The 24991-nt window shown below is 37.2% G+C and overlaps 2 protein-coding genes across 5 annotated transcripts in view; both read left to right on the forward strand.

Moving 5' to 3' along the window:
* Positions 1–16142, forward strand: part of LOC139139751 (solute carrier family 23 member 1-like) — a 36994-nt gene extending 20852 nt beyond the window's left edge. For all 3 annotated transcript variants that reach the window (XM_070708640.1, XM_070708638.1, XM_070708639.1), the window contains 5 exons: positions 107–360; positions 1309–1438; positions 3903–4046; positions 7940–8035; positions 11714–16142. In XM_070708640.1, the coding sequence (XP_070564741.1) occupies positions 107–360; positions 1309–1438; positions 3903–4046; positions 7940–8035; positions 11714–12066 (977 nt within the window). In that variant the 3' untranslated portion in view covers positions 12067–16142. The remainder of the gene's footprint in view (positions 1–106; positions 361–1308; positions 1439–3902; positions 4047–7939; positions 8036–11713) is intronic.
* Positions 16143–18195: 2053 nt separating this feature from the next.
* The window catches only part of LOC139139750 (solute carrier family 23 member 1-like), a 38478-nt gene continuing 31682 nt past the window's right edge, over positions 18196–24991 (forward strand). The window contains exons 1-2 of one of the 2 annotated variants that reach the window (XM_070708633.1): positions 18196–18373; positions 20454–20706. The gene's annotated coding sequence lies outside the window, so the exon portion shown is untranslated. The remainder of the gene's footprint in view (positions 18374–20453; positions 20707–24991) is intronic. The other variant, XM_070708637.1, reaches the window with a different exon arrangement.

A 24991-nucleotide genomic window follows, 5' to 3' on the forward strand; every position in this document is an offset into this window, starting at 1 on the left:
CCAAATTGCATTGCAAGAGGCAATATGTTCCATGGCATTGATAAATCAAAAATGTAGAATGAGTGGAATGTAAATCTTTGGCAAATATGCACTCTTAACATTTCAGTTCAATGGGGAATACCAACAGTCAGTGCAGCTGGTGTCTTTGGAATGCTGGCGGGAGTATTGGCGTCTATGATAGAATCCATCGGCGACTACTATGCCTGCGCTAGATTAGCTGGAGCGCCACCACCGCCCACTCACGCCGTTAATCGTGGTATCGGTATGGAAGGCATTGGCTGTATTTTGGCGGGACTTTGGGGTACTGGTAACGGTACTACTTCATACAGTGAAAACATCGGTGCAATCGGCATTACAAAGGTAAACGACTCTCCCAGTTTCATCCTTCATCTCAGAATTAGTTGTGGCACAGGGGACCCAGTAATCCGGTTGTTGTTGTTGTTGTTGTTGTTGTTGTTGTTGATGTTTGTATTGTTGATGATATTTATATTAGTCGTATTGTTGTTGATGACCAATAAAATTCATTGAACATAACTATTGTGTTGCTGTTTTTTGAAGCGCGATATAGATGTCATAAGAAACACAACAATGACACTATCGTTATTTGACCCAATGCATCTCTCCCTCAACGTACACTCTCTTCCCCAACGTACTCTCTCGTCACAGGAAGTTTCATCAGGTCAAATAACGATATGCCCCATTGGTATTGTTTCTTATGACATCTTAATTACGTTTGAAACTCGTGGAATTTTATTTGTCAACAACAACAACACGACTGATATAAAACAAACATACAAACAACAACAACAACAACAACAACAACAACAAGGTTACTGGGTCGTCTGTGGTTGTGGAGAGAGTTTCCAGTATTTGCACACGTTCAGCTCGCTCTAGAGTCATGGGAAAATAATAATAATAATAATAATAATAATAATATTTGGTTCTTATATAGCGCACATATCCACAAGTATATGTGATCAAGGCGCTTTACAATTATTATTACCCCTGGTCACTGGACCTGATATGATACCACTCAACTCCCTGGGGAGCAGACAACAGCTCACATGTGCAGCCAATAAGCGCAGCAGAGCTAAACGCACACATAACAACCTCTGTCTTACCAGGTACCCATCACTCCTGGGTGGGGAGAAGCAATGAGGAATAAAGTGCCTTGCCCAAGGACACAACACCACAGCCATGCCGGGGCTCGAACTCACCATCCTTTGATCGTGAGTCCACTGCTCTAGCCACTGGCCCATGATGCCTCCAAAATGAAATCACTAACTGCTGTTGTAATTGCTATTCCAGGTGGGCAGTCGGTTTGTTATTGTGATTGGCGCTCTTATTATGATGATTTTTGGAATGTGTCTCAAGTTTTGCGCTCTGTTTGTCACAATACCAGATCCTATTATCGGAGGGGTTTTCTGTGTAATGTTCGGTAAGTTCTAACTCGATACACTGCATCACTATACCCGTCGGTAAGTTCTAACTCGACACACTGCATCACTATACCCGTCGGTAAGTTCTAACTCGATACACTGCATCACTATACCCGTCGGTAAGTTCTAACTCGATACACTGCATCACTATACCCGTCGGTAAGTTCTAACTCGATACACTGCATCACTATACCCGTCGGTAAGTTCTAACTCGATACACTGCATCACTATACCCGTCGGTAAGTTCTAACTCGATACACTGCATCACTATACCCGTCGTAAGTTCTAACTCGATACACTGCATCACTATACCCGTCGGTAAGTTCTAACTCGACACACTGCATCACTATACCCGTCGGTAAGTTCTAACTCGATACACTGCATCACTATACCCGTCGGTAAGTTCTAACTCGATACACTGCATCACTATACCCGTCGGTAAGTTCTAACTCGATACACTGCATCACTATACCCGTCGATATGACGTGAAAGAAGGATCCTATAACAAGCATAGTTTATGTGGTATTCAGATTCTGCTCTAAGATAGGGTAATTTGCGTGTCACCCTGAGATATCACATTGATATGTGCCTCACCAGCAGGCCACAGCTAACTCGCATTTTAGCATAGACATTTGCGACCGCCTAGAAATAAACCTCTTTCTTGTATTGTGAATTAACATTCCATTATTCAATATTGTAACATCCACAGTATTTTTGAAACGATGGACCTATTTGTCATCTTTGCATTCCGGAAAACGCCAATAATATGAAGTCTTTAAAAAGTTGCCTCTCTGTAATAAAACCAAGAATATTGTATATGTTTACAGATTATCGTCACACAACTGTTGTCCTACCTTATAGATGTGTCGATTCGTTTGTATATGTTGATCTGGAAGTTATCGGCTTTCTTAATGGACGTTTATAACGTTAAAAGTTAAATTATACAGATTAGAGTTACCAGATTTATTATACGTTATACGCTTACCTAGTGAAGAAGTTGGCAAACAAAGCCGCTCGGCTGAATAACAATGATGTCAAGAAATTTTCTCTATTTTAATTGGCATATAAATATTCAGAGTCTCCACCTTTGAAATCACTATCTAAGTCATGTCGACCCTCATCTATATTAATGATTATAGAACCTGTCATAGGACACTTTATTCTCACAGAAATACCATAAACCAATGTGTCGAACTCACCTCAGTTCTCAATTTGGTAAATTTGAAAGCCAGAATATCATTTCTAAAGTTAGATTATTCCTTGCATTGTTATATTGAATGTTCTCATGATGTATGCTGTTCGTTCACTGTCAACTTTGAAACCTATAACATCATGATTCCTGTCAATATTAGCCATAGAATTTACTGCTACAGACAATTTAACTACAATACCATTGGCTGCTACAGACATGAGAATTACAATACCATTGGCTGCTACAGACATTATAACTACGATACCATTATCAGCATTTTACCATGGTTTACTTGATTTAATAGCTGTTCAGATCGCTGTAATCTATACAGATACTGGAGTGCTAATTAACTTAAAACAGTCACAGTTTGTCAGTTGACACCCCATGCCTTACACCGTCTGTCACTACTATTGGGATATAACACATATGGAATGTTGATTACTCTGTCTGTGGATGGCCACTCTAGTAAATCAAGGGGAATATTATAGCATATAAAATTTTGTTAACCTCAGTCCAAAGTGAAACCAAAGGGGCCCATCATTGCTTTCTATGTCGTATTTATGCTGGCTGAAATAATATTTATTTGATCAGCCAGGCCTGCTGGTGGCTGTTCGTCCTACTGTACTGGGCCTTGGTTTAGAACAAATTTCTATCCATCAGCTTTGTTATTGTTCTCCCATAAACCATCTATATGTTCTTTCTAACTTTTCTCGGTTCGAAATTTTCCAACTCAATCAATTGGTCACCATTTTATAATCCATGGATATTTTTGCAGCCAGTAGTGGCCCTTCGATGGCTCTGTGGGATTTTGTACAGTTCAGATCGGCGTGCTATAGAGTGAAATTGGTATATCTCAGAATGTAGCCCTGCTAATATCACTCACAGACAGTGTCCCATAGTGTGCTGATTTGATCCTGCTCTTGAAGATCGCTCATATAAGCACCAATAAGGAAGAGTAGAATTGGTATATCTCAGAATGTATACCAGAATGTGACCCGTCTCTCTGATGTGATCGACTGGTTACTTTGTGATATGTAGCTGACTTTATCTCAATACTGAAACACGCAAAACCTATTTCACATAATTACGTTCTCAGAAACTGTGACGTGTCCAGAACAAGATGTCGATGTTTCCTAGAAGGCAGTCTAAATTGCAACCCCAACTACGACGAAATACTTTGTCTACCGCACATGTTGTTCAGTAACAGTAATATTGCTCGAACGACGATTCTTCTTTACTCAATCTTACCTGAGAAATGTTTTCCGTTTCAGGTATGATAACAGCCGTTGGTATTTCTAATTTACAATTCGTCGATCTGAACTCATCAAGAAATTTATTCATTGTGGGATTTTCGATTTACATGGGATTGGTAATTCCAAACTGGCTGAATGCAAATCAAGGAATCATTTCAACAGGTATTTGTCCCATATCCGCCAATTCTATTGTTGTCTCAGTATTTGTTTTATGAAACCATTCAAAAACCTCAACGTTTACTTCGTCTGGAATGGAGACATCGACCAATCGTATTAACAATTGACTCCGAAACAATTGACTATGGCCTCTATAGTTCTTTTACCGGTCCCATGATGCAGTGCGCGCTAGGGTATATAACGCGTACGTAACTCATAGACGTTTGTCGCCGTAGGGTAGCCGCAGGCTATGTTACTTATGGCAAGTTACACCCTGACCTATATTTTCGTCGCTGATGGATACAACATACACAAGACAATTGCAAATCTGTGTCGTTCTTGTATAACAAACCGTTGTACTACACAATATCAGTATTGTTGTTTTTAGTAAGTATACGATGTTTGATGCTGCCACAGCAGTGCATTGTGGGATAACCGGGAAAAGGTCTATACAGCTTGTTATGGAGATACCGGCATTATAATCAAGGGAGCTTAGCATATCTTGTTCTCGCCCTGAAAGACAGGCCCAATACCTTCGAAACAGAAATCAGATTATATGTCAAAATTGTAGTCATAATTTTGTCAAAGAGTTCAAAAGGCAGGAACATCAAAATAAGGTAGATTACTTGTAGATTTGAAGTTCAGGTTTAGCCACAGGCTATTTAATGGAATACTTTAACCTTCCAGTATTGTCAATTTTGTAAAACATTTATAAGTAGCATCTAAGTCTTATATGTCTTGAACTTTTGAAAAAAAAACATTTCGGTAGATCACTGTGATCAGTTTTCACAATTGGTATTTGCATACTCTCTCATGAATGTTTAGTGTGCCCTTCGGCTGGTGCCAATGGCCTGGTCAGAGTTAGATCAACTCAAGTTGGCTTAGAGTGATAAATCCAAAAAGTCCACTGATAAATAAACATGTATTGGACAGTTCTACTCGCAGATGTCCGACACTACCTCTTATTAGCAGTTCGTAGAGACATATTCCTAAGGCAAGTTCTTAAATTGATTAATTTTTAAACGCATAAGTGGACGTTTTGGATTTATCAGTCTAAGCCAACGAGTCAATCCAACCCTGGCCAGGTCAATGGCACCGGCTGAAGAGCACACAAAATAACGATCATGAGAAAGCATGCACATTGTGAATTCCTGTCTACATTTTGCCAAATTGTGAAAAACTGAACACAATGACCTACTGAAATTTTTTTTTCTTCAAAAGTACAAGACATATTACGACTTAGATGCTACTTATGTTTCACAAAATTGACAACACTTGAAGGTTTAAATATTCCATCAAGTGACGTTTTAATCTCAGAAATGTTCGGTGTAATAATGGCAAATTTGGTAAAAAATAAATGGTTCAATTTACTCACACATTTTGTCATTTAAAGTCTTTTTATTAGTCAAGGTTTTATCTTATTATTGTACGATGAGCTGTGAAAACTTCATTCACTGCATGAATTTGAAATGAATGCTTTCTGATTTTCGAGAAAAACTGTGACTTTTCATCGTACATTTATAGAAAATCAGGCATGATGACCAAATCTTTTTTCTTTAATATTTGATTATTCTCAAATGCCTGAATTCAAAAATCCCTGATAACTTTCAAGTCTCCTGGTCTACCATGTGTTGCTCTCTGGACTCATTGTGTGTGCACTGTCAGTTCAGCGTCCTATGACCCAAACTTTTATTAAATTACATCAGAGTCATATCTATCACTGTCATTGCCGGTATGCAGTGACAGTGACACTGCCCATAGGCAGTAGCAGGGCAGTAGCTGTACTTTTGAAAATGTTGAGCTCTCCAGTATTCAGCTTGTCAACACAGCTTGTGTACTAGTATATCGTGCATTTGTATCATTGACAATTAACTTTCAGTCTGGACTCTGATTCAATTATCACCAATATTTATATATACAGGCTTTGGTGACAAACTGAATATTGTGTGTTTCAACATGCTATAGAGAGACATCAAGAAACTGTATTTGATACATTGCATAGAAATATTGAAAAAAATTATCAACATCTGCAGCTTCTGCCCCGTTACAAGGCCAACTTTTTGTGTTTACGAAAATTTAGTTTTTTTCTAGATTTAAAATAAGTCATAAAATGCGACAAAATGGTTCTTGATTTTGTTTAATTATTACTAACATTAGAACCATTGGATAACATCAAAAATGTTGGGAACCAAAATATTTTCAGTATCCTCCTATAGGCAGAGCAAACTTTCAAGTCCCCTCCCTACTACTTACTCCCAGAATTTTCAAATCCCCCGAATTCCTCAAGCCCCTCACCTATTTTTGTGAACGCAACCTTACTAACTTTTAAAGTTTTGTGATGCCATTGGCCTAAGGGCTTACAGAATAACGTTCAACGGAAATCGTTAATAGAGTTTTACTTACGTTCAACAAGTCATTGATTGGTTGATTAAATGATTAACCGATTGATTAATTGATTAATTAATTATGCTGAAGCCTTTTTAGTTAAATTTGGAATTGCTTTATTTCTCTCTACGAATCCATTCGTTAGTACAGTTGAATGAAAATCTGCATGCGGATGTTTTTTTAAAATGAGTGTGTTTGTAATCGTGCATCTCCAAATCATATATAATATCGGTTTCGCTCTTTTCATTCTACTTCGGGAAGGTAGGCCACTTTTGAAGAATTATACTTTCAGCGTATAATGTACTTTCTAAAAGGAATATTTTTATTAGGTGTAAGAGCTTTGTATTTCATCCACGCACATTCGTCTAGCTGAGAAGTTTCCAAACTGCATTTTACAACAACAACAACAACAACAACAACAACAACAACAACAACAACAACAACAATAATAATATAATAATAATAATAATAATAATAATAATAATAATAATAATAATACAACAACAACAACAACAACAATTATCACTTTCTCTGAGGGGCACCAGTTTGTTGGAGGGACGTTTGCAATTATTGTGGTGGCCAGTCCACTGAACTCGTATTCAAAACCTTGATTTTGTGGTAGTTCGTTCGTTGAACAGAGAATAATACCTGTCAACATGTAATTGCTTGCTGGAAACAGCAGTTATGCATGATCATACTGTTACCAACAACTAATCATTGCTTTCAGAGATTATCTGAAACTCGAAAAGCCCGATAATCACAGGTCAATAATACTGGCCCATACAGAACACCGGATGGTCAATCCCAGTTGCTCTAAAAAAGTGAACACGGAATAAAATATGGAAGCATCTACCTGCCCTTTGGCTTCGTGATTAATCCATTCATAGACTTAACGCCCGGCGCTCAATATCTGATGAATCTCTACCGAAGGGACAATGGCCAATAGCTCTCTCCAACAGTACTGTTGTGTATTTAAATACAAACTACTCACCGTGCGACACTCTACCATACTGGACTATCACACGAAATGTCATCAGGACGGTGTGTCAACATCGCATTTAAAATTAACTGACCAGATTTTCTAAACTTTTGTTACCCTATCGTAATTTAAGCATTAATTTATCAAGAAAAGATATAGAAGTTTTATTTTCTTTGATTTGCTGTAGGAACCAATCCATTGATAAGAAACAAGGTACATTACAATCATGGTTAAACGAATTCAGTTGCCAACGAAAACAAAATCCGAACGGCACAGTGACTACTGCACCCATATCGTATCCCGTTTGATTGTAACGTAGGATCTAAGAGATCTCCCCTTCTAGTTTAAACATCGATAAACCGTTTTAAAAGAAATACAGCCACTATCCATAGGATCAACCGCTGAAACAATTAATAAATTGTATCAAATTGTCAAGCTCTAGGGTTTTACATTCAAACTAAATGTCTGGTATTCGAGAAAAGACAACAGTACCATTACACAGTCGCTAACTGCCTTCATCACTTATCACTTACAGGAAATCAGGAAGTAGACCAAATAATTACAGTGTTACTAAGTACCAGTATGTTTGTTGGAGGTCTTTTTGGATTTATTCTCGATAACACCATCCCTGGTAAGTATAGAAAAATGACATTTTTAAGAAATTAAATCAAAATTTTCGACTGAACTGAACACATTTGGTAGTGAAATATTTTGATAAGGTTCTTCGCATAAAGTTCACAGAGGGTTAACTTCGTGACCTTCAATTTTCTTTTTTTCCTCAAAGTGGCTCAAACTGAAAGCTGCTGATTCACTCTTTAATTCTCTATCTGATTTTGTCTTTCACTCGGAGCTAATAAGTGTATTTTTAATCTTAAATTACTAAAGACAAACATCCTCATGATGATATAACTAATCGGTAATGTAACCACAAATAAATGGAGTGTGCTGCCATTTCCTAAAGGGGAAACCGAACTCTACAAACTACAGGCATTGTATTTCTTTTTATTAGCCTTCAGTTTTACGTTACGCAGATTTGACCCTATCTTCTTCGTTGACTCTTCAAAATATATTTGCCTACGGTCCCCTAATAATGAAATTAGGTGACACGTTTACATTAGATGACCAAAATTTTAAGGCCAATATCCATATTTTACTATACATGGCTATTGTCCGTCATTGCACTCCGAACGTCCTGTGCACCAATCGGTATGATTTTGGTATAGGAGTCACACTTTAAGTTGTAAACTTCATCAATTTAGTAATTACAGAATCCCATCGGAATCTTACTAGTCTTTAATCACCCTGAGAAAGGTAAGAACGTTGTGTGGCCTAAAATAGGAAAAATGATTTTTTCTCATCCGTGCATACGTTATTGAGTCTGACCATGTCAATCATGTCAGCCTGTTTTGAACATTCCTTTGAAAGATAAAATAAAAATCAACAGTGCGTCATATATATCGGATCATACGGAAAAGTAAAATGTCTCACTGCACGTCATAATACTTCCACGTACATACATCCTACATTGTCGTTTTCACGTCGTAATAGGACCTTTCGACTTCAAACATTATGTGGATTATAATAATCGCGTCACTGAATCATGTTTAGAGAGACCCAGGATGATAATTTTGGTCCAGTGCCAAACTTTTGATAATACCATCATGGCAGACGTCTGATGATTCAGTTGCTGACATACAATAAAATTTATAATTTCTCGTCGCTTTCGTCGAGGGCCGGTTGTAAAGTGATGATGTTAATCTATTGAAATGATCACGCATACGAACAGTGAAATATACACTAAACTTTGTTCCCATTAGACACTTAGCGAAACGAAACGCTAACGAAATATACCAAGCCATATACTCTGCCATGTAGATATTACGACGACATAAGCAAATCCTCGGCATGACAAAATTGCTGTGTTCAAACATTGCAGCTATAATGATTAACAAATGAAACATGGATACCTATTACTATATTTATAGTAAAATTATTGTTTGCACCTTCATTTTTTTGGAGCGAGGCATTCAAATCGATAGTAGTCATTCGCGTGTTGTAAACAATCTGTTATATTCTCCAAATACCCATCATTCTCCGAAAGGAATTTTTGGTTACAGCTACTTCCAACTTCCGACTAATTATAATTCGAAATCCAACCCCCTGTAACGTTTCATCGAGCCAAGCCTAATTTGCATAACGCCAAAATGTTCATAGCTTCCGATGGACATCATCTTACAAGAGACATTTTATGTTTTCCTTATAGGCTACTAAAATCTTTTCCACCACTATCTCAGAGCAAATTATCCCCACTCCTTTTTCTTCCGTCCTGTTGTTGAAAATGACATTCTTAAACACATCCAAAATATCGATCCCTGCAAAGCTATGGGACATGATCACATACACCCTAAGCTAATAAAGGATGCCGCATCCCTTATATCCAGCCCATTGGCCCATATTGTCAACTGCTCTCTCACAAAAGGTTGTTTCCCTAGTTCACTTAAGACGGCTAAAATCACCCCAATCTACAAAAAAGGTTCACCCTTGATGTTAATAATTATAGACCGATTTCAATTTTACCAGTTCTCAGCAAAGTGATAGAATCTGTCGTCAAGGACCAGTTATTGACTTTCCTTGACAAATTCGAGATACTTATAAACACACAGTATGGCTTTCGTAAACACTACAATACTAAACTTGCTCTCGCTGATCTGGTGTCAGATATTACCGATAACATGGATCAGGGTCTCATCACCTTTGGTATTTTTATAGATCTTAAAAAGCGTTCGATACAATAGACCATGGTATTATGTTACAAAAATTGTCGCATTATGGTGTTCGAGGACTACCCCTGCAGTGGTTCCAAAGCTACCTCAATAACCGTCAACAAGCAGTCAGCATCGATGGTACCTCATCAAATCCAAGACGAGTTTTATGTGGTGTTCCTCAGGGATCCATACTCGGACCCATCCTTTTTCTTCTCTATATCAACGACATTACCAATTCTACTGATGTATTTGATTTCCGCCTCTTTGCAGATGATACGAACCTTTTTAAATCCGTTAACACTAATAATATAAACCTTGATAACTTACATGACGACTTTGAAAAAGTATGTCATTGGTGTAATGCTAATAAACTTACAATTAGCGTAGAGAAAACTAATTATATGATAATTAAAACTCCCCAAAGATCTGTTACTGTTGATGGCAGATTGGGTGTCGGTAGCACACCTATAGAGGCAGTGTCTTCTGCTATTTATCTTGGGGTTGCTATTGACCCTTCTTTAACTTGGAAATCGCACATAGATAAAGTATGCAAAAAGATTAGCCCATTGATTGGCATCATCTCGCGGCTACGACACTATGTGCCAAAATGTGTTCTCCTTTTGCTCTACAATACTTTAATTCTCCCTCATTTGAGCTATTGCATTGAAATTTGGGGCAGCACCTATTACACTATTCTTGAACCCCTTCTTCGTCTACAAAAGAAAATTGTCCGACTTATTTCTTTTTCAACTTATAATGCTTCCTCATCCCCTCTCTTCAAGCAATTCAACATCCTAAATGTTCTCAAACTATGTAAATATCAAATGTGCATTTTTTCTATGATCTTAAAAATAACCGTTTTGCTCGTACTTTAAATAATTATATTGAAGATCAGGTACCCCATAGCTATCATACCCGCTCTAAGATTAAGGAAAATCTCCCTATACCCAAAGTGAAGCTTACCATTAGTCAACATAATATCAAGTATGCTGCAGTAAAACATTGGAATTCCCTTCCACATACCATCAAAAACTTAACAAATCGGCATTCCTTCAAGACGCAACTCAAGAAATATCTACTAGACATGAATTGACAATACATAGTCTCACTTATTTTCGACTCTGTACTCCCTTTACCTTGACTTTTATTTCCATGCAAATTTTTTTTTCTCCCTGCCACTCGATGTATTTCTGTTGTGTGCTTGTTTCATTTATTTATCTTAATGCTTCGTCACTTTAAAGTCATGTTGTATTATTCCTCATTATCAGTATATTTGGCCATGGACTTGACTAGTTTGTAAGAACTATTTCCATGGTCCTCACCAGGGATGTTAAAACATTTTGATGACAAACACTGTTGTAACTTGCTATTACCATTATTTATTTCTATTCTTTCACTGTATGATGTGTCTTGTAACCTTTCCCCTGGTGAAATAAAACAAATCTTTAAATATGTGAGGATATCTATTTCAAAGCCACCTCATCGTTAAGTTTACCCAAGCACTCCAAGGTTATGCATCAAGCATATTTTCTTTCTCATATCAGGTACCCAACAAGAAAGAGGACTAGCTCAGTGGAGGCGTATGTTTGGTGAAACTGCCGACAATGATGACGAAGAACACACACAAGCAGTGAGACACGAGGTCATGAAATGTTACGAATTTCCTTTCGGCAACAGTTTAGTCCACAAGTGGAAATCGGTCACGTCCTATATTCCGTTCTGTCCGACCTTCATCGAATTCAGTTGTTCGTGTAGGAAGAAAAAAGGTGGTCAGGAAAACAATGACATTGACGCTGTTGACGGAATGTACCTGCATTCAGTTGATACCGGAGACGAAAAAGCCACTCAAACACCAGAACCAGGCGACAATCCTGATGCGGTAGACGAGTCTTTGTAGAAAATAGAACTATATTAATGCATTCAAACAGCAAGAGATACACCTATATGTATCGATTTTTGAATACATCAACACTAAATATATCATCTTGCGGTTCATTACATACAGTTAACATCTCAGAGTTGGTCAGTATATGATTTATCAATAAATGAATTGCTCAAAATGTCGGAGGATATCGGAAATACAACGAAGTCATATTTCTCACGAACCCGGGCCCAACAGGGCAGAGATAGGTGCATGATTAATGTCTTCGAATATCATTGACATTGACGAAAATGTATTATATCAGCGATATCCACTGAATTGAGTCTGAATTGTGAACTCAACTGTCATCCAAGCACATCAGATAGTTTGTCTTGCTGTTAACTTTGCACTTCTCGAAACCACTCATCGGAAATCGTTGTTCTACATACTCCCAGAGATGCCTTTTTTAAAGTTGTTCATATCAGCATAAAGTTTTGTATGATTTTTTTGAGAATTTTTTTCTAATGTTTTTACCTCGAATATATTCCCTGAAACAGCGTGTCCGATAGCTTCAAACTTCGGCTTGAAGGTTCTCAACAGAGACTTCTTTCATTTTTTTACCTCACGTTTGGAAAGAGTAGTTATCTTATAAGGTGAATCAGTTCATTTGCATGTCTATGTGTATGTCTGTGTATGTATGTATGTGTGTGTGTGTGTAATGTATGTATGTATGTATGTATGTATGTATGTATGTATGTATGTATGTATGTATGTATGTATGTATGTATGTATGTATGTGAGTTCGCCCAGATCAAAAACTCCTAAACTACAGCACGTACCATCCTAGTATTTGTGTACAGGTGCACCCATGGGTGGAGATGTGAATTTGTTCAAATAAACATGTCAGTGTCAAAAATATGCAAATGAGGGGAAAAAAAGGGAAAAATCCTGCACATTGATAAAACTCTGTAATCGTAGATCAGATTTAGTTGAAACTTGGTATGCAGGTTTCTTTTGGTATACTTACTGAGGTTTCAAAATTTGGAGTAAAATTTGCATGTTTGTATTTTTGGGTTAGTTTTTTTCAGTTTTTAGTCAAAAAATATTCTTCTCTTAAACCGCTCGTCCGATTGCTTTGCAAGTTGGTATCTATGTTTCTCGGGATGACCTAAGTCAAGTTTGTACAAATTGCAGTGAAATTTTCATATTTGTAATTTTTGAACAATTTTCCCAAATTTTAATCAATTTTTTTTTCTCGAAAACTGCCCTTCTGATAGCTTTGATATTTGGTATACAGGTTCATATGCTTCATCAAAATTTGATGCAAACTCTGATGAAATCTGCAATTTTGTACTTTGTTTGGTCTGAACAAAATTGATAAATATTGTGGAAAGTTAAAATTCTTAAGTTGATCTCATTGTCATCACTCTTGTGTAAGTTGTACCGAAAGTAGATGTACCAGTTGTGCTTGAAGAAAGCAATGTTTACTTTTCCCTGTAGGGTTTCTGAGTTGATGATTGTATGTTGAAATTTCTTCATGTACCTGGTGTATGGGCAAAATGTAAACAGTGGTTGCATGTTATGTATTTCAGTCTATGTCCAATATTGTAAATGAAAAATCAAGAACAGTTTACTGTGTGCTTGTAAAAGATAACATATTTGTCAATACATAAACTGCCTTGCAGATTGATTGTCTTAAAGATTATCACAGAAGTAGAAAAGGAAAAGAAACTAATCAAATTGCTGTAACATGTTCACCACAGTTTAACTTTATCTCTTGTGTCATCATCCTTGTGTAATTGGTTAAGTTTGTAAGTTGTTCCAGATGTGGATGCACCAGCTGTTCTGGAAGAAAACAATGTTTACTTTTCCCTGTAGGGTTTCTGAGTTGATGATTGTATGTTGAAATTTCTTCATGTACCTGGTGTATGGGCAAAATGTAAACAGTGGTTGCATGCTATGTATTTCAGTCAATGTCATCTGTTGCTCATGAAAAATCATTTTAGGTTGATAAAAATCACGAAAAACTTTGCTTTGAGCCTTTAAAATATGGCACTTTTGTCAAAACTGCCTTGCTGGTTGATTGTCTTAAAATTATTACATATTTAATAGAAAGAGGACGAAACTGATCAAATTGATGTAACATATTCACCCTGAGTGCCTGTATATTTAACTATTTTATCATTACATCCAGCTGTTTTTTACATCTTTATCACTCTCCATGGGCCAAGGCACACTTGGGGTCAATGTCATCACTCTTCCAGTCTGTGTATGTCAGTCTTTCTGTCTGTATGGCCATCCGTCTGCCAGTCTTTCTGTAGACCAAGTTTGTGGAGCTTGTAGCTGAATAATTTCTTCATTAAATGTGGCCAGCTTCGAAAGGATTTTTGTTATCTGCAATAGTTCTATTGAGAAGAGAGTTACGACTTTGTTATTTGGTACATATGTTGGGAGGGACAATATATGTGATAGTTTGGTTGAAAAGCAGAACATTGGCAAATATGTATTTCTGAATATTTTTCCGCTTTTTAGTCAAAAGTGTTATGTTCAGGAATCAAATATCAGGCATCAAATTTGGATTTTAAGTTCTTCAGGATCATCTGTTTACCTTGTATCAAAATATTGATGAAATTTGGATAAGTAAATATAAGTGAATTGGCAGAGAGAAGTAAATACTGTTTTGCAAAATAAAATAGCATGGAAGTATCTATATGTTTTTTAAAATTTGGTTAGGGCTTTAAAACAGATGTACACATGATGCCACAGGCTCCTTGGTATATATTGGTTTATGTTTGGATGTTTCCCCATTTGTCTATGATACTGTGATGCCTTTACACCGTTTCATAATTTTCTTCAAAAGTCCTTCACCAAAGGTGTTTCTGTCATCTATTGCATGTCTTCAACTCTTCGGCTATATTGATTTGTGTTGTGCAGGCTGGCTTATTTGTTATGCCACATGGTGCTAAACACCATGACAACTTGCAAAGACATTAATAGATTTGCCTATTCTAAACTTAATAAGTGAGGAAAGCGCCTATGATGAAGATCTGCCATGTTCTGTACTGTCATGGCTGTGGACGTAAGAGAGCGTTCAGTTATTGTGGCCGGGGATGGGCCGGCAAATTCTTCCTGCGCATCAGTCAAAATAAGTGACCCCCTGTCCATTGTACCAAAAAGTTGATGACCACCCTTTTAAGATGACAAAAATTTCATGACACCCCCCCCCCCCACATTGCTTGAGTAAAGCACACACAAACACCTGGGGTATATGAGCGATAGAGTCCCCCCCAAAAAAGATCTTAGATTTTTTCAAATGACCTTCCTTACAAACTCACAAGGTGTTAATACTCAGATTTCCCCTTCTGATTTGCTATAATTTTGAAATTACCCCTCAAAGGGATTGATTTACATAAATGTACTTAAATGAAATAGGGTTGTTACAACTGGCATGTATACAAAAAGTCTGACCTTAGAATTTCACCAAAAATGTTCATCCACTATATATGGGAGTCAATGATAAAATTGTGAATATTTTTTTTTCAATGAAAAACTTGCTATACTTGTGCATATACAGACGTTCAATAATTAACATAATTGTACTTGATTAGAATATGATGGTTAAAGGTGCATATTATGTGTACAAGAAATCTGATTATGGAATTTCACTGAAAATGTTCATCCACTATACATAGAAGTCTATGAGGAAAGTATGAATTATTTTTTCCAATACAAAAATAGGTAAACCTGTGTATCTATGTACTCTCAATCATTAATATTAATGTACTTGATTAGACTAGGGTGGTAACAAATGGATGTGTTTGCCAGAAATTGAATTTTGGAATTTTACCAAAATGTAGATTCACTGTACATGAGAGTCTATAGGAAACCATGAATAATTTTTTCCAATACAAAACTATCAAAATCTGTGTATTTATAGACATTTGATAATTCATTTTAAAGTACTTAGCCTAGGACTGTTAAAGGTTGATATGTGTGCAAGAAATTGGATTTTTGGAATTTCACCGAAATGTTGATTCACTATGCATTGGAGTCTATGAGAAAACTATGAATAATTTTTTTACAATGCTAAAATAAATTGATTTGTGCTTTTATAGGTGTTTGATAATTGATACAAATGTATTTGAATCAAATAGGGTATTTGAAAGTTCAGTTGTTGACAACAATTATGTTATTGGAATTTCATCAAAGTATTTTTTAACTTTTCATGGTACTAGTAGTCTCAGTACAGGTAACTGTTAAATAATTTCCCTGGCAAAACTTGCTAGTAATAGGAATTGTTCATTGCCCTCAGTGAGCTCAATTTACAATAAGACAACCCTCAGAGTTGCCAAGTCAAGATGTTCATGTGACAGATAATTATACTTTTGTTCAGATTTACAGTTGAATAACTTCAGAAAATGAAATCATGCAACGAATCATTTTTATCTCCCAGAATATTTCTGAACACTGAAACTGCTTTTTGACAGGACGGATACTTATGAAAATTAGGTGACCCTCCCCTGAGCTGATTGAAAAATACATGACCCCTCTTTGCAGTTTTCAAATTTGAGGTGACCCCCCCTGGATTTTGCCGGCCCACCCCGGCCATAATAACTGAACGCTCCCTAATTTACTCGTAAAGTGAAACAAGACGTTTTCCTTAATGATGCCAACACCGAAATTAAGCTGCACGACAACCTGTAAGCTGTCTTCTACGCCTATTGATGGAAGAAATTTAATAAAAAACGAAATTTAAAGGGACAAAGTCGGCCATATTTCATGAATTGTGTTTGATGTGAGATATTTAAGAAGTGAAAACCAACAGTGGTACATATGAAATGTAATTTTGAAGAGTAAAAAATAGTTTTCTGCAATGCAAAAGGACAAAATGAATACAGAGATGCAGATACTATCATGATATAAACTAATCTGGATGGATAAACTGTCTGACTTCAAGGGCAATATAAAGAGCAGAATTTAATGTTTTGATTAAAATTTGGACCCATTTTGATAGAATTTGTTGTGAAATGTTAACTTACGAAGCCGGTTCTTTTGTATTTTGTCACAGAGAATTAAAGATCACAATCCTTTTGTAAACTTCTTATCGCCTTATTTCACTGTAAGGGGCCGTCGATAATAAAAGCTGACGCACGACAAACGTAATTCTTTCGTTTAGGGGGGGGGGAGGGGTAAAAGCTCATTTCGTTTTGTGTGCGTCACAATCGCATAAGGCTTTTCTATTGTTTACGAAGTGCGACTTTGCAGCGAGAACACAAAACTACCTTTGCGTTCATCGAGAACAGAATGTCGAAAGATACTGAATGAATTGGTGACCATGCATATGTTCGACCCCGGTGTTAGACACGATAAACGAAACCATCGCGAAAATGAATGGTCATGATCATTGATTCATTTTCGCGATGGTTTAATCGATTGTGTCTAAAACCGGGGTAGAATATATGCATGGTCACCCATTCATTTCGTATCTTTCGACATGTCAAACAATATAAGTAGTATCTCACATCAAACAAAATTCATTAAAAATGGCAGACTTTGTCCCTTTAATTTAGTCAGTAAAGAAAACCGTACCATCTTAGCACAGTTTTCTATGCTGCGAATTTCGTCTACATCTATCGTTGACAGAACCAAAATAATAATAAAAATTACAACAAATATGGTCTCATCATACTGATCGCCGTCAGTAAACACGTATTCAATTATTTGTTCATTCAGTACATCGTTTACAAGCACAGTCTCAACCACGGCACTGCTTAATTCAGGGTAATATAACGGTATAGTGCTAGTTAGCACTTTCACTGCTGTCTACTGGAGATGAAGTATGAAGTCTAATGTTGTTTTATATGAGCAATGCAAAAGCAGTGTTCGTCTGGTGATACTTGGTACTGGTTTGTCTTTCTAGTAACTTTTTTGGTGAAATCTGACCTAAAAACGTTAAAATGAAGAAATCCTTAACCTCCAATGGTTTGTTTCTTGCCGTCGATCATGAAAGGAGCATTCGGATATCTCAAGGGTTCTCCAAGGTACAGCATGTATTAATGCCAAGCCTTTATTGTAATGGAGTCAAGACAGTGTAGGCGTCGAGAAAAAACAGAGGGCCATGGGGCGGCCTTGAGTGACCCCAATGCGCAGGTACGCCGGACTAGTATGTACACAAACATATTGATTTACAAGCTTTGTAGGAGCCATACCAAGATCTTCGTTACACTTTCTGAGATTACGTTAAGGTTTCATCTCTTTCTGATTATCTGAAGTTCACTCCCCGTTCGCTCTACACGAGGGACGTCGACTTGCATTACAATTCTACCGGCAAATGCTTATGACAGTAAGTGATATTCCTCTTTTTGAATAGGTATATGTCGATTCTATAGGTGATCTGTGGTGTACGTCAATATACATGATGACGCGGCTCGCCTATTATCTGGGCATGTTATGTGAATCTTGTTGAATCTACAATTGATTCGTTAGTTGCAAGAGTCATCTGTCACCAGTGAACTCAGGTTTTCTCATTTCATATTGTAGAAAATCTGTCATACTTGTTGTTCCACGTGTTTGAGGACTAGTAACTTTTGTCGCTCGTATCACTGAGGTGTTGGTGAGGCCCTATCTTCACAGTGGAGCCTGCAAATTATGCCGATTTCACGGCAGCTGGTCAACCAAATTTAAATGCATCACGAAATAAACTGATACACAGGCAAAAGCGCATTTTCATCTTTGTCAGATTTACATAATATCCATGGATTCTGTGTATTGACTCCAGATATGAAATAGTTCAAGACAGAACGGATGGCAGGCAACCACATTAGATCTTATAGCGCAATGCGCGGTTAGGCCTACTTTAGCCCGGTTTGAACAAAATCAGCATAAGCAAGTCTGTGTATTATTCGCTCAAGACATGTAAATTTTCGTAACAAAATGGTAGAAAGGCATTCCTTTTTTAATCGCGACGAAAGACAAATAGATATGCGATTGTCCCCCGATGGACCACAGTTCACTGCGACAGGCCCCAAAGTCAATGCAACTGGAGACACAGTCACTGGATTACCGGAGAGAGTCGATCACTGTAAGGACGACCCATGTGGCATCTTGGGAAAGCTAGATTTGATGGGTACGTGTGAGCACGTACGATAGACTAGTTTGTACATGTACAGTTTGATTTATACGTTTGTGTGCGTACTACGTCCAACCTAAGTGACCCTTTCAAGATCGCAGGAAGACTCAACTATTTCTTATTACCTGACATTCATTCCTCTTTTGCTAAGATGCTTACATGGGACTTTTGGACGATTCTACAGCCAAATATCTATGGTCATAAGTGATTATCATGAAATTGAATATACGAATGTATTGGTGATCACTGATTTATATTAACAGGACTGAAATACATGAGGACTACCTTCTTGATCTTGACTTGTAATGTCAATCTTGTTGAATATACCCCGTTGATTTGTGCGTTTCAAGAGTCGTCTGTCAACTGTTAAACCAGTTTTACTCATCATCTTGGGCTGCGGTAATGCAGGTCTTTCATTATAGCTGATAAAATTTGGGGTGAACACAGGTGTGCTTCGTGGCTAGGATCGGGAAGGTGGAAGGTTTCTTGCATAGCATAGTGTATGTATTTTTTAAATTATCATCTTTTAAGAAATATTTTTTTTTTAAAAATACCCCAAAATCGGGCAATATTTTACATTTCACGGACATGTTTAAATATTTATTACATATATCAAATTATTTTATTTAGGTTTATGGTGTCTGTTATATTGAGTTATAATTACACTTTCAGAATATGCATTTGAGTCTACAGGTTGTAATTTTATCTTTTTTCTTTTCTTTAAATGGGTGAATTTTGGTGGGAAAGACGGGTTTCAGTCACGTGACCATGTCTACAAAATGTTTTCATACTCTCTGATAGAATTAAACAAAACAAAGTAGATGACCAAATTTCAGTCAAATCTGACCATATCACTTGAAAAAATACAGTCCTGTATGTTTTCTACTGTGAACAACGCCTTAGGCCCAAAAGAATCGTTTCTGGTCACCGCGCGCGTCATTTCAGAACCTGCGCGTCATGGCTTTTATTTGGGGGCGGGGGATGGGGAGGGGGGTTACATACTCATCAGTACAGTTATCCTTGAAATCCCTGTTTGCATGTCCAAAACTGTTAAAATGAAAACGTAAGTATTATGCAGCCAGTGATAAAAGATAATAATTGTTGCATCAATAGTGCCAAACCAGCATTGTTAGGAATAAAAAGAAGTAAGGAAAAAACAAGGAAAAGTGGGAAAAAAAACCGCGTCGCCACATCACTTTTTGCTGAATGTCAAGGACCAGAAACAATTATTATTTTTGGCCTTAACATACTCGTGTATTTAAGTGTATTTAAGCCAAACGTTTGTTTTAATTAGTTCAAGACAGTGTCGACGTGGAGAAAAACAGAGTGCCATTGGGCGGATTCCAGTGACCCTTTGCGCAGGTACACCGGACTAGAGTGTATACAAACATATTGATTTACAAGCTTTGTAGGAGCCATACCAAGATCTTCGTAAATTCTGAGATTCCGTTAAGGTTTTCATCTCTTTCTGATTATCTGAAGTTCACTCTCCGCGCGCACTACACGAGGGACTCATATTGCAATTCAACCGGCAAATGCTTATGAAAGTAAGTGATATTCATGTTTTTGAATAGGTATATATCGAATTTATAGGTGATCTGTGGTGATCTGAGGCAAGGCATTTTTCCAATAAGAATAATGAGTCAAACAAACATTATCTCTGTGCTAGTGAGTTTGTTTTTCGTCAGTTAAGGTATTGAAATGCATGAAGATATCCTTTGTACAGGCATGCATGTGACTGAGTGTACGTGAAATTCATGACGATACAAGTATAAGTCATGAATTCACAAATACTCATGGTTGTAGATTGTAAATTAATTGCTTCATAAAAGTACACGACTTGTAACAATACATATGCAGATAATTGCTTTGTGAACAGTTGCAGTCCACTGCCTGTCTGGTATTTTCTCTTAACCTCTTACGTAAAGGTCGATGTGTGGCGCAGTATAATCTTAGAGGATAATGTGAGCCGTGGATATATGGCTCAAAAATTAAGTGCTACACGTATAACGCAGACAAAGTAAGAATAGAACATTTGTACCAGTCACAAGTCTACCCATCTATCTAGACGAAGCCTTTGTGAAAACGTGCCAGCAACGGTTGTCTGGTTCATTTAAGGTTGACAGAAATATTCATCCCCGTTCAAAATTGTTATCGAAAGTGTTTTAATATTTTCGTATATTTGTCGGATGTAAACCCTGCCAGTCACATATAAAAATTCGGCGGGCAGAATCATTGAAATCAGTTCTAAAATAATTGGTGTACCACAAGGAAATCTGTAACATTTGTGATCTTTACAGCCAGCAGGTGGTCAGATACGCTTGCTAAATTCTATCAAGTAAACATCACCTTTTTAAAATCAGCGTTTATTTTTACTCCTTTCCGGTCGTTTTAAATGTTCTGATTTCAGGTAAAATTGTCTTTTATTCAAAATGTGGTGCATATTTTAAATTTTAAGTAACGTGAAAGTTATAAGTGTTTTATTTATTTTGCCAGTATTTGATTGAGAGTCGCCATTTTAATTGTTCAGTTTTAGGATGAGTAAAGTAATATTAAATCGGGAATGGAAAAGAAGAAATTAAACACGTGTGTTGCCCACTACCTCAAACGATCTGCCTATGTATATTACCAGTCTCTCTATATACTGTGCACAACACAAGAGTCACACCTTTTTTCAAATGTAATTTGTCGTTGGCATTGTAGCTCCTATTTGTGGCTGCAAGGTCTACTGGCGAGCAAGGTTTACAATATTTCACCTGTAGTGGCCTGTTTATATGTGCAGTTTACACATTTAACATCGCCTTGTATATCACCTAACATAATAATAATAATAACAAGGCAGTATTGCTGAAGGCAATGAGTACTTGGGCCATGATATAGTAATTTTGAGGACAATATATACTAGTATTCAAATATGGTCTCGAATTTCCTCCTGTCAATTAGGCATTTGATTAACTGGTTATTAAACGAAGCAATGGCATGGCAACGGCAAAATATGTCTAGCAACTTTTGTGGATTTTGAGGCAGGGGTTCTTTATTTATAGTGGAAATTACTTAAACTCCTTCAATATTCAAATTAAAGCAAATTTCTTTTGTTGTCGATGGTAGATGTCTAATAAATATAAGTATGTGCACAAATAACATGGTGTTTGTTTAACTATATTATGGTGGAGATTTCAGAATCCGATCGTGACCACCCCCTCACAAAGTCCTATGGTGCGTCCCTAAGTGAATTGTTCTGGCATTGGGAAGCAAACTCAACATTACAGGATTTTATTAGAGCCAGTTAAAAGACCTGAGAGGTAACTGCAAAATTAAACAACCTCAAGTTACCATTTAATTTTTGCAGATATTCATTGCTATCTATAAATTTTGCTTATGGCAGAATAGGCGAAACCAAGAAAAGATTTTTGTTAATTCTGCCATTTTCCAAAGCTTGCCATACTATTTGAAAAAAGGGTACAAATGGAGTGGATTCCTGTCCCATCCTGAAGTAGGTTGCACCATGTTGTATTTGTAAAGATGGAAAGATTGCACGTGCACCATTTTTGGTGTTTATCATAATTGTATGGCAGTACTGTGGCCATATTTGGGAGGAGAACCGGTTGCCTTACAAGCATTTTGCCCAGTGCAAGGTCACGTGACATTTTGAAAAAACACGATTGTATTGCTAATTAATCCCTATATGCCAAAAATCAGACCTCTAGCTCTATTCGCTTGCCCAGAATTAGATATGTGCATAATTAATGAGGTAAAGCGAGTGTTGTCATAAGGTCACACATCCTACTAAATATAAAGAACAAAGCACTTATGGTTACTTATTTATTGACATAAACGTATATTTAAGTAAAAGGTCATCGAGGTCACATGACATTTTGTCAAAAAATTCTACCCTATAGTTATCCCTATATACCAAAAATCGGACATCCAGCTCTACTGGCTTGCTCAGAATTAGATATGTGCAAAATTAATGAAGAACAATATGTGGCGTCATATGAAGGGTGTAGCACTTGTGGTTACTGAGTTGTGGACAAATATGTATTTTGAGGTCAAAGGTCATTGAGGTCACGTGACATTTTGTCAAAATAATTGTATTGCTAAGTTATTCCTATATACCAAAAATCAGACCTCTAGCTCTATTGGCTCGCTCAAAATTAGATATGCGCATAATTAATGAGGTACAATATGTGGTGTCATAAGGTGTCCCATCATACCAAATATGAAGGGTGTAGCACTTGTGGTTACTGAGTTGTGGACAAATATGTATATTTGAGGTCAAAGGTCATTGAGGTCACGTGACGTTTTGTCAAAATAATTGTATTGTTAAGTTATCCCTATATACAAAAAATCAGACCTCTAGCTCTATTGGCTCGCTCAAAATTAGATATGCACATAATTAATGAGGTACAATATGTGGCGTCATAAGGTGTCCAATCATACCAAATATGAAGGGTGTAGCACTTGTGGTTACTGAGTTGTGGACAAATATGTATATTTGAGGTCAAAGGTCATTGAGGTCACGTGACATTTTGTCAAAATAATTGTATTGCTAAGTTATTCCTATATACCAAAAATCAGACCTCTAGCTCTATTGGCTCGCTCAAAATTAGATATGCGCATAATTAATGAGGTACAATATGTGGTGTCATAAGGTGTCCCATCATACCAAATATGAAGGGTGTAGCACTTGTGGTTACTGAGTTGTGGACAAATATGTATATTTGAGGTCAAAGGTCATTGAGGTCACATGATATTTTGTCAAAATGTCTGAGATATCTGCGTGAACCGATGGACTCACTGATGGACTCACGGACGGATATGACCCAATCTATAAGCCCCCTGGACTTTATCCGTGGGGACAAAAAACTGTGTGACTGCATCCTTTAGGCAATGTGAATACGATGAGAAACTAAATTTTTATTTTTCTTGGCCTTATACATGGAGTCCATGGAGAACTGCCTTATACATGGGAGTCTATGGAGGTGTAAACTAAAAAGTCCTCTAACACGGCCAAATTTGATCGCATTGTGAAACAAATCGACGGGCATCTGTATGGGGTTGGGTACTATTCTTGTGCAAAGTGTGAAAGAAATTGACCAGGGCATGTCTGAGATATCTGCGTGAACGGACGGACGGACGGACGGACATGACCAAACCTATAACTCCCCCAGGACTTTGTCTTGGGCACTAAAAACAACGCAACAGTTATTACAGCTACACCGGCGGTAGGTTCATATCCAGAGCCCCGTACGGTCTGCCGCCGTCGCTTGAAAACAATCTCATAAACCCGGCCATATGGGCAGCTGCGTATGGGCAGCTGGATGCTTGACTTCCCGGAGAAGGCGAGCTGTCACGTTCAAGCTCAGGATTATTTGTCGATCAAATTTCAGTAAATTTACCTTACCTAGATGAAATCTTGTCTATAGGCTGAAATTTCGCCGAAGTTTGACAACATTACATCGATTTTTCAGGTTCATATCCGACATTTTTGAGTTTTGAGTGCAGACAGAAATAAGTTTCGAGGCAACATGGCTGCGACCCCGTGTTGACCCCAAGTGAAAATGTGTTCGCGGTCAAATCTTCCTATATTTTTTTCAGAATTTTCGACAAAATCATTGCTTCTTACATCTTTTGTAAAATATAAAATATTAAAATAAAATGCGATGTGCCATGTCTCCAGATGTCTAAAATATCGTTCGTTGACCGTTTGACGGAATACTCATTTCGCAAACTTGTGACGCAGTTGAAATTCAATACTGACCGCCAAATAATCTTAATGAGACGAGATCATTCTAGACATCCTCCAAATTATCCAACCATTCGCATTGGAGT

This window comes from Ptychodera flava, chromosome 9 (genome assembly GCF_041260155.1).
Source record: "Ptychodera flava strain L36383 chromosome 9, AS_Pfla_20210202, whole genome shotgun sequence".
In the NCBI taxonomy this organism is placed as follows: Eukaryota; Metazoa; Hemichordata; class Enteropneusta; family Ptychoderidae; genus Ptychodera; species Ptychodera flava.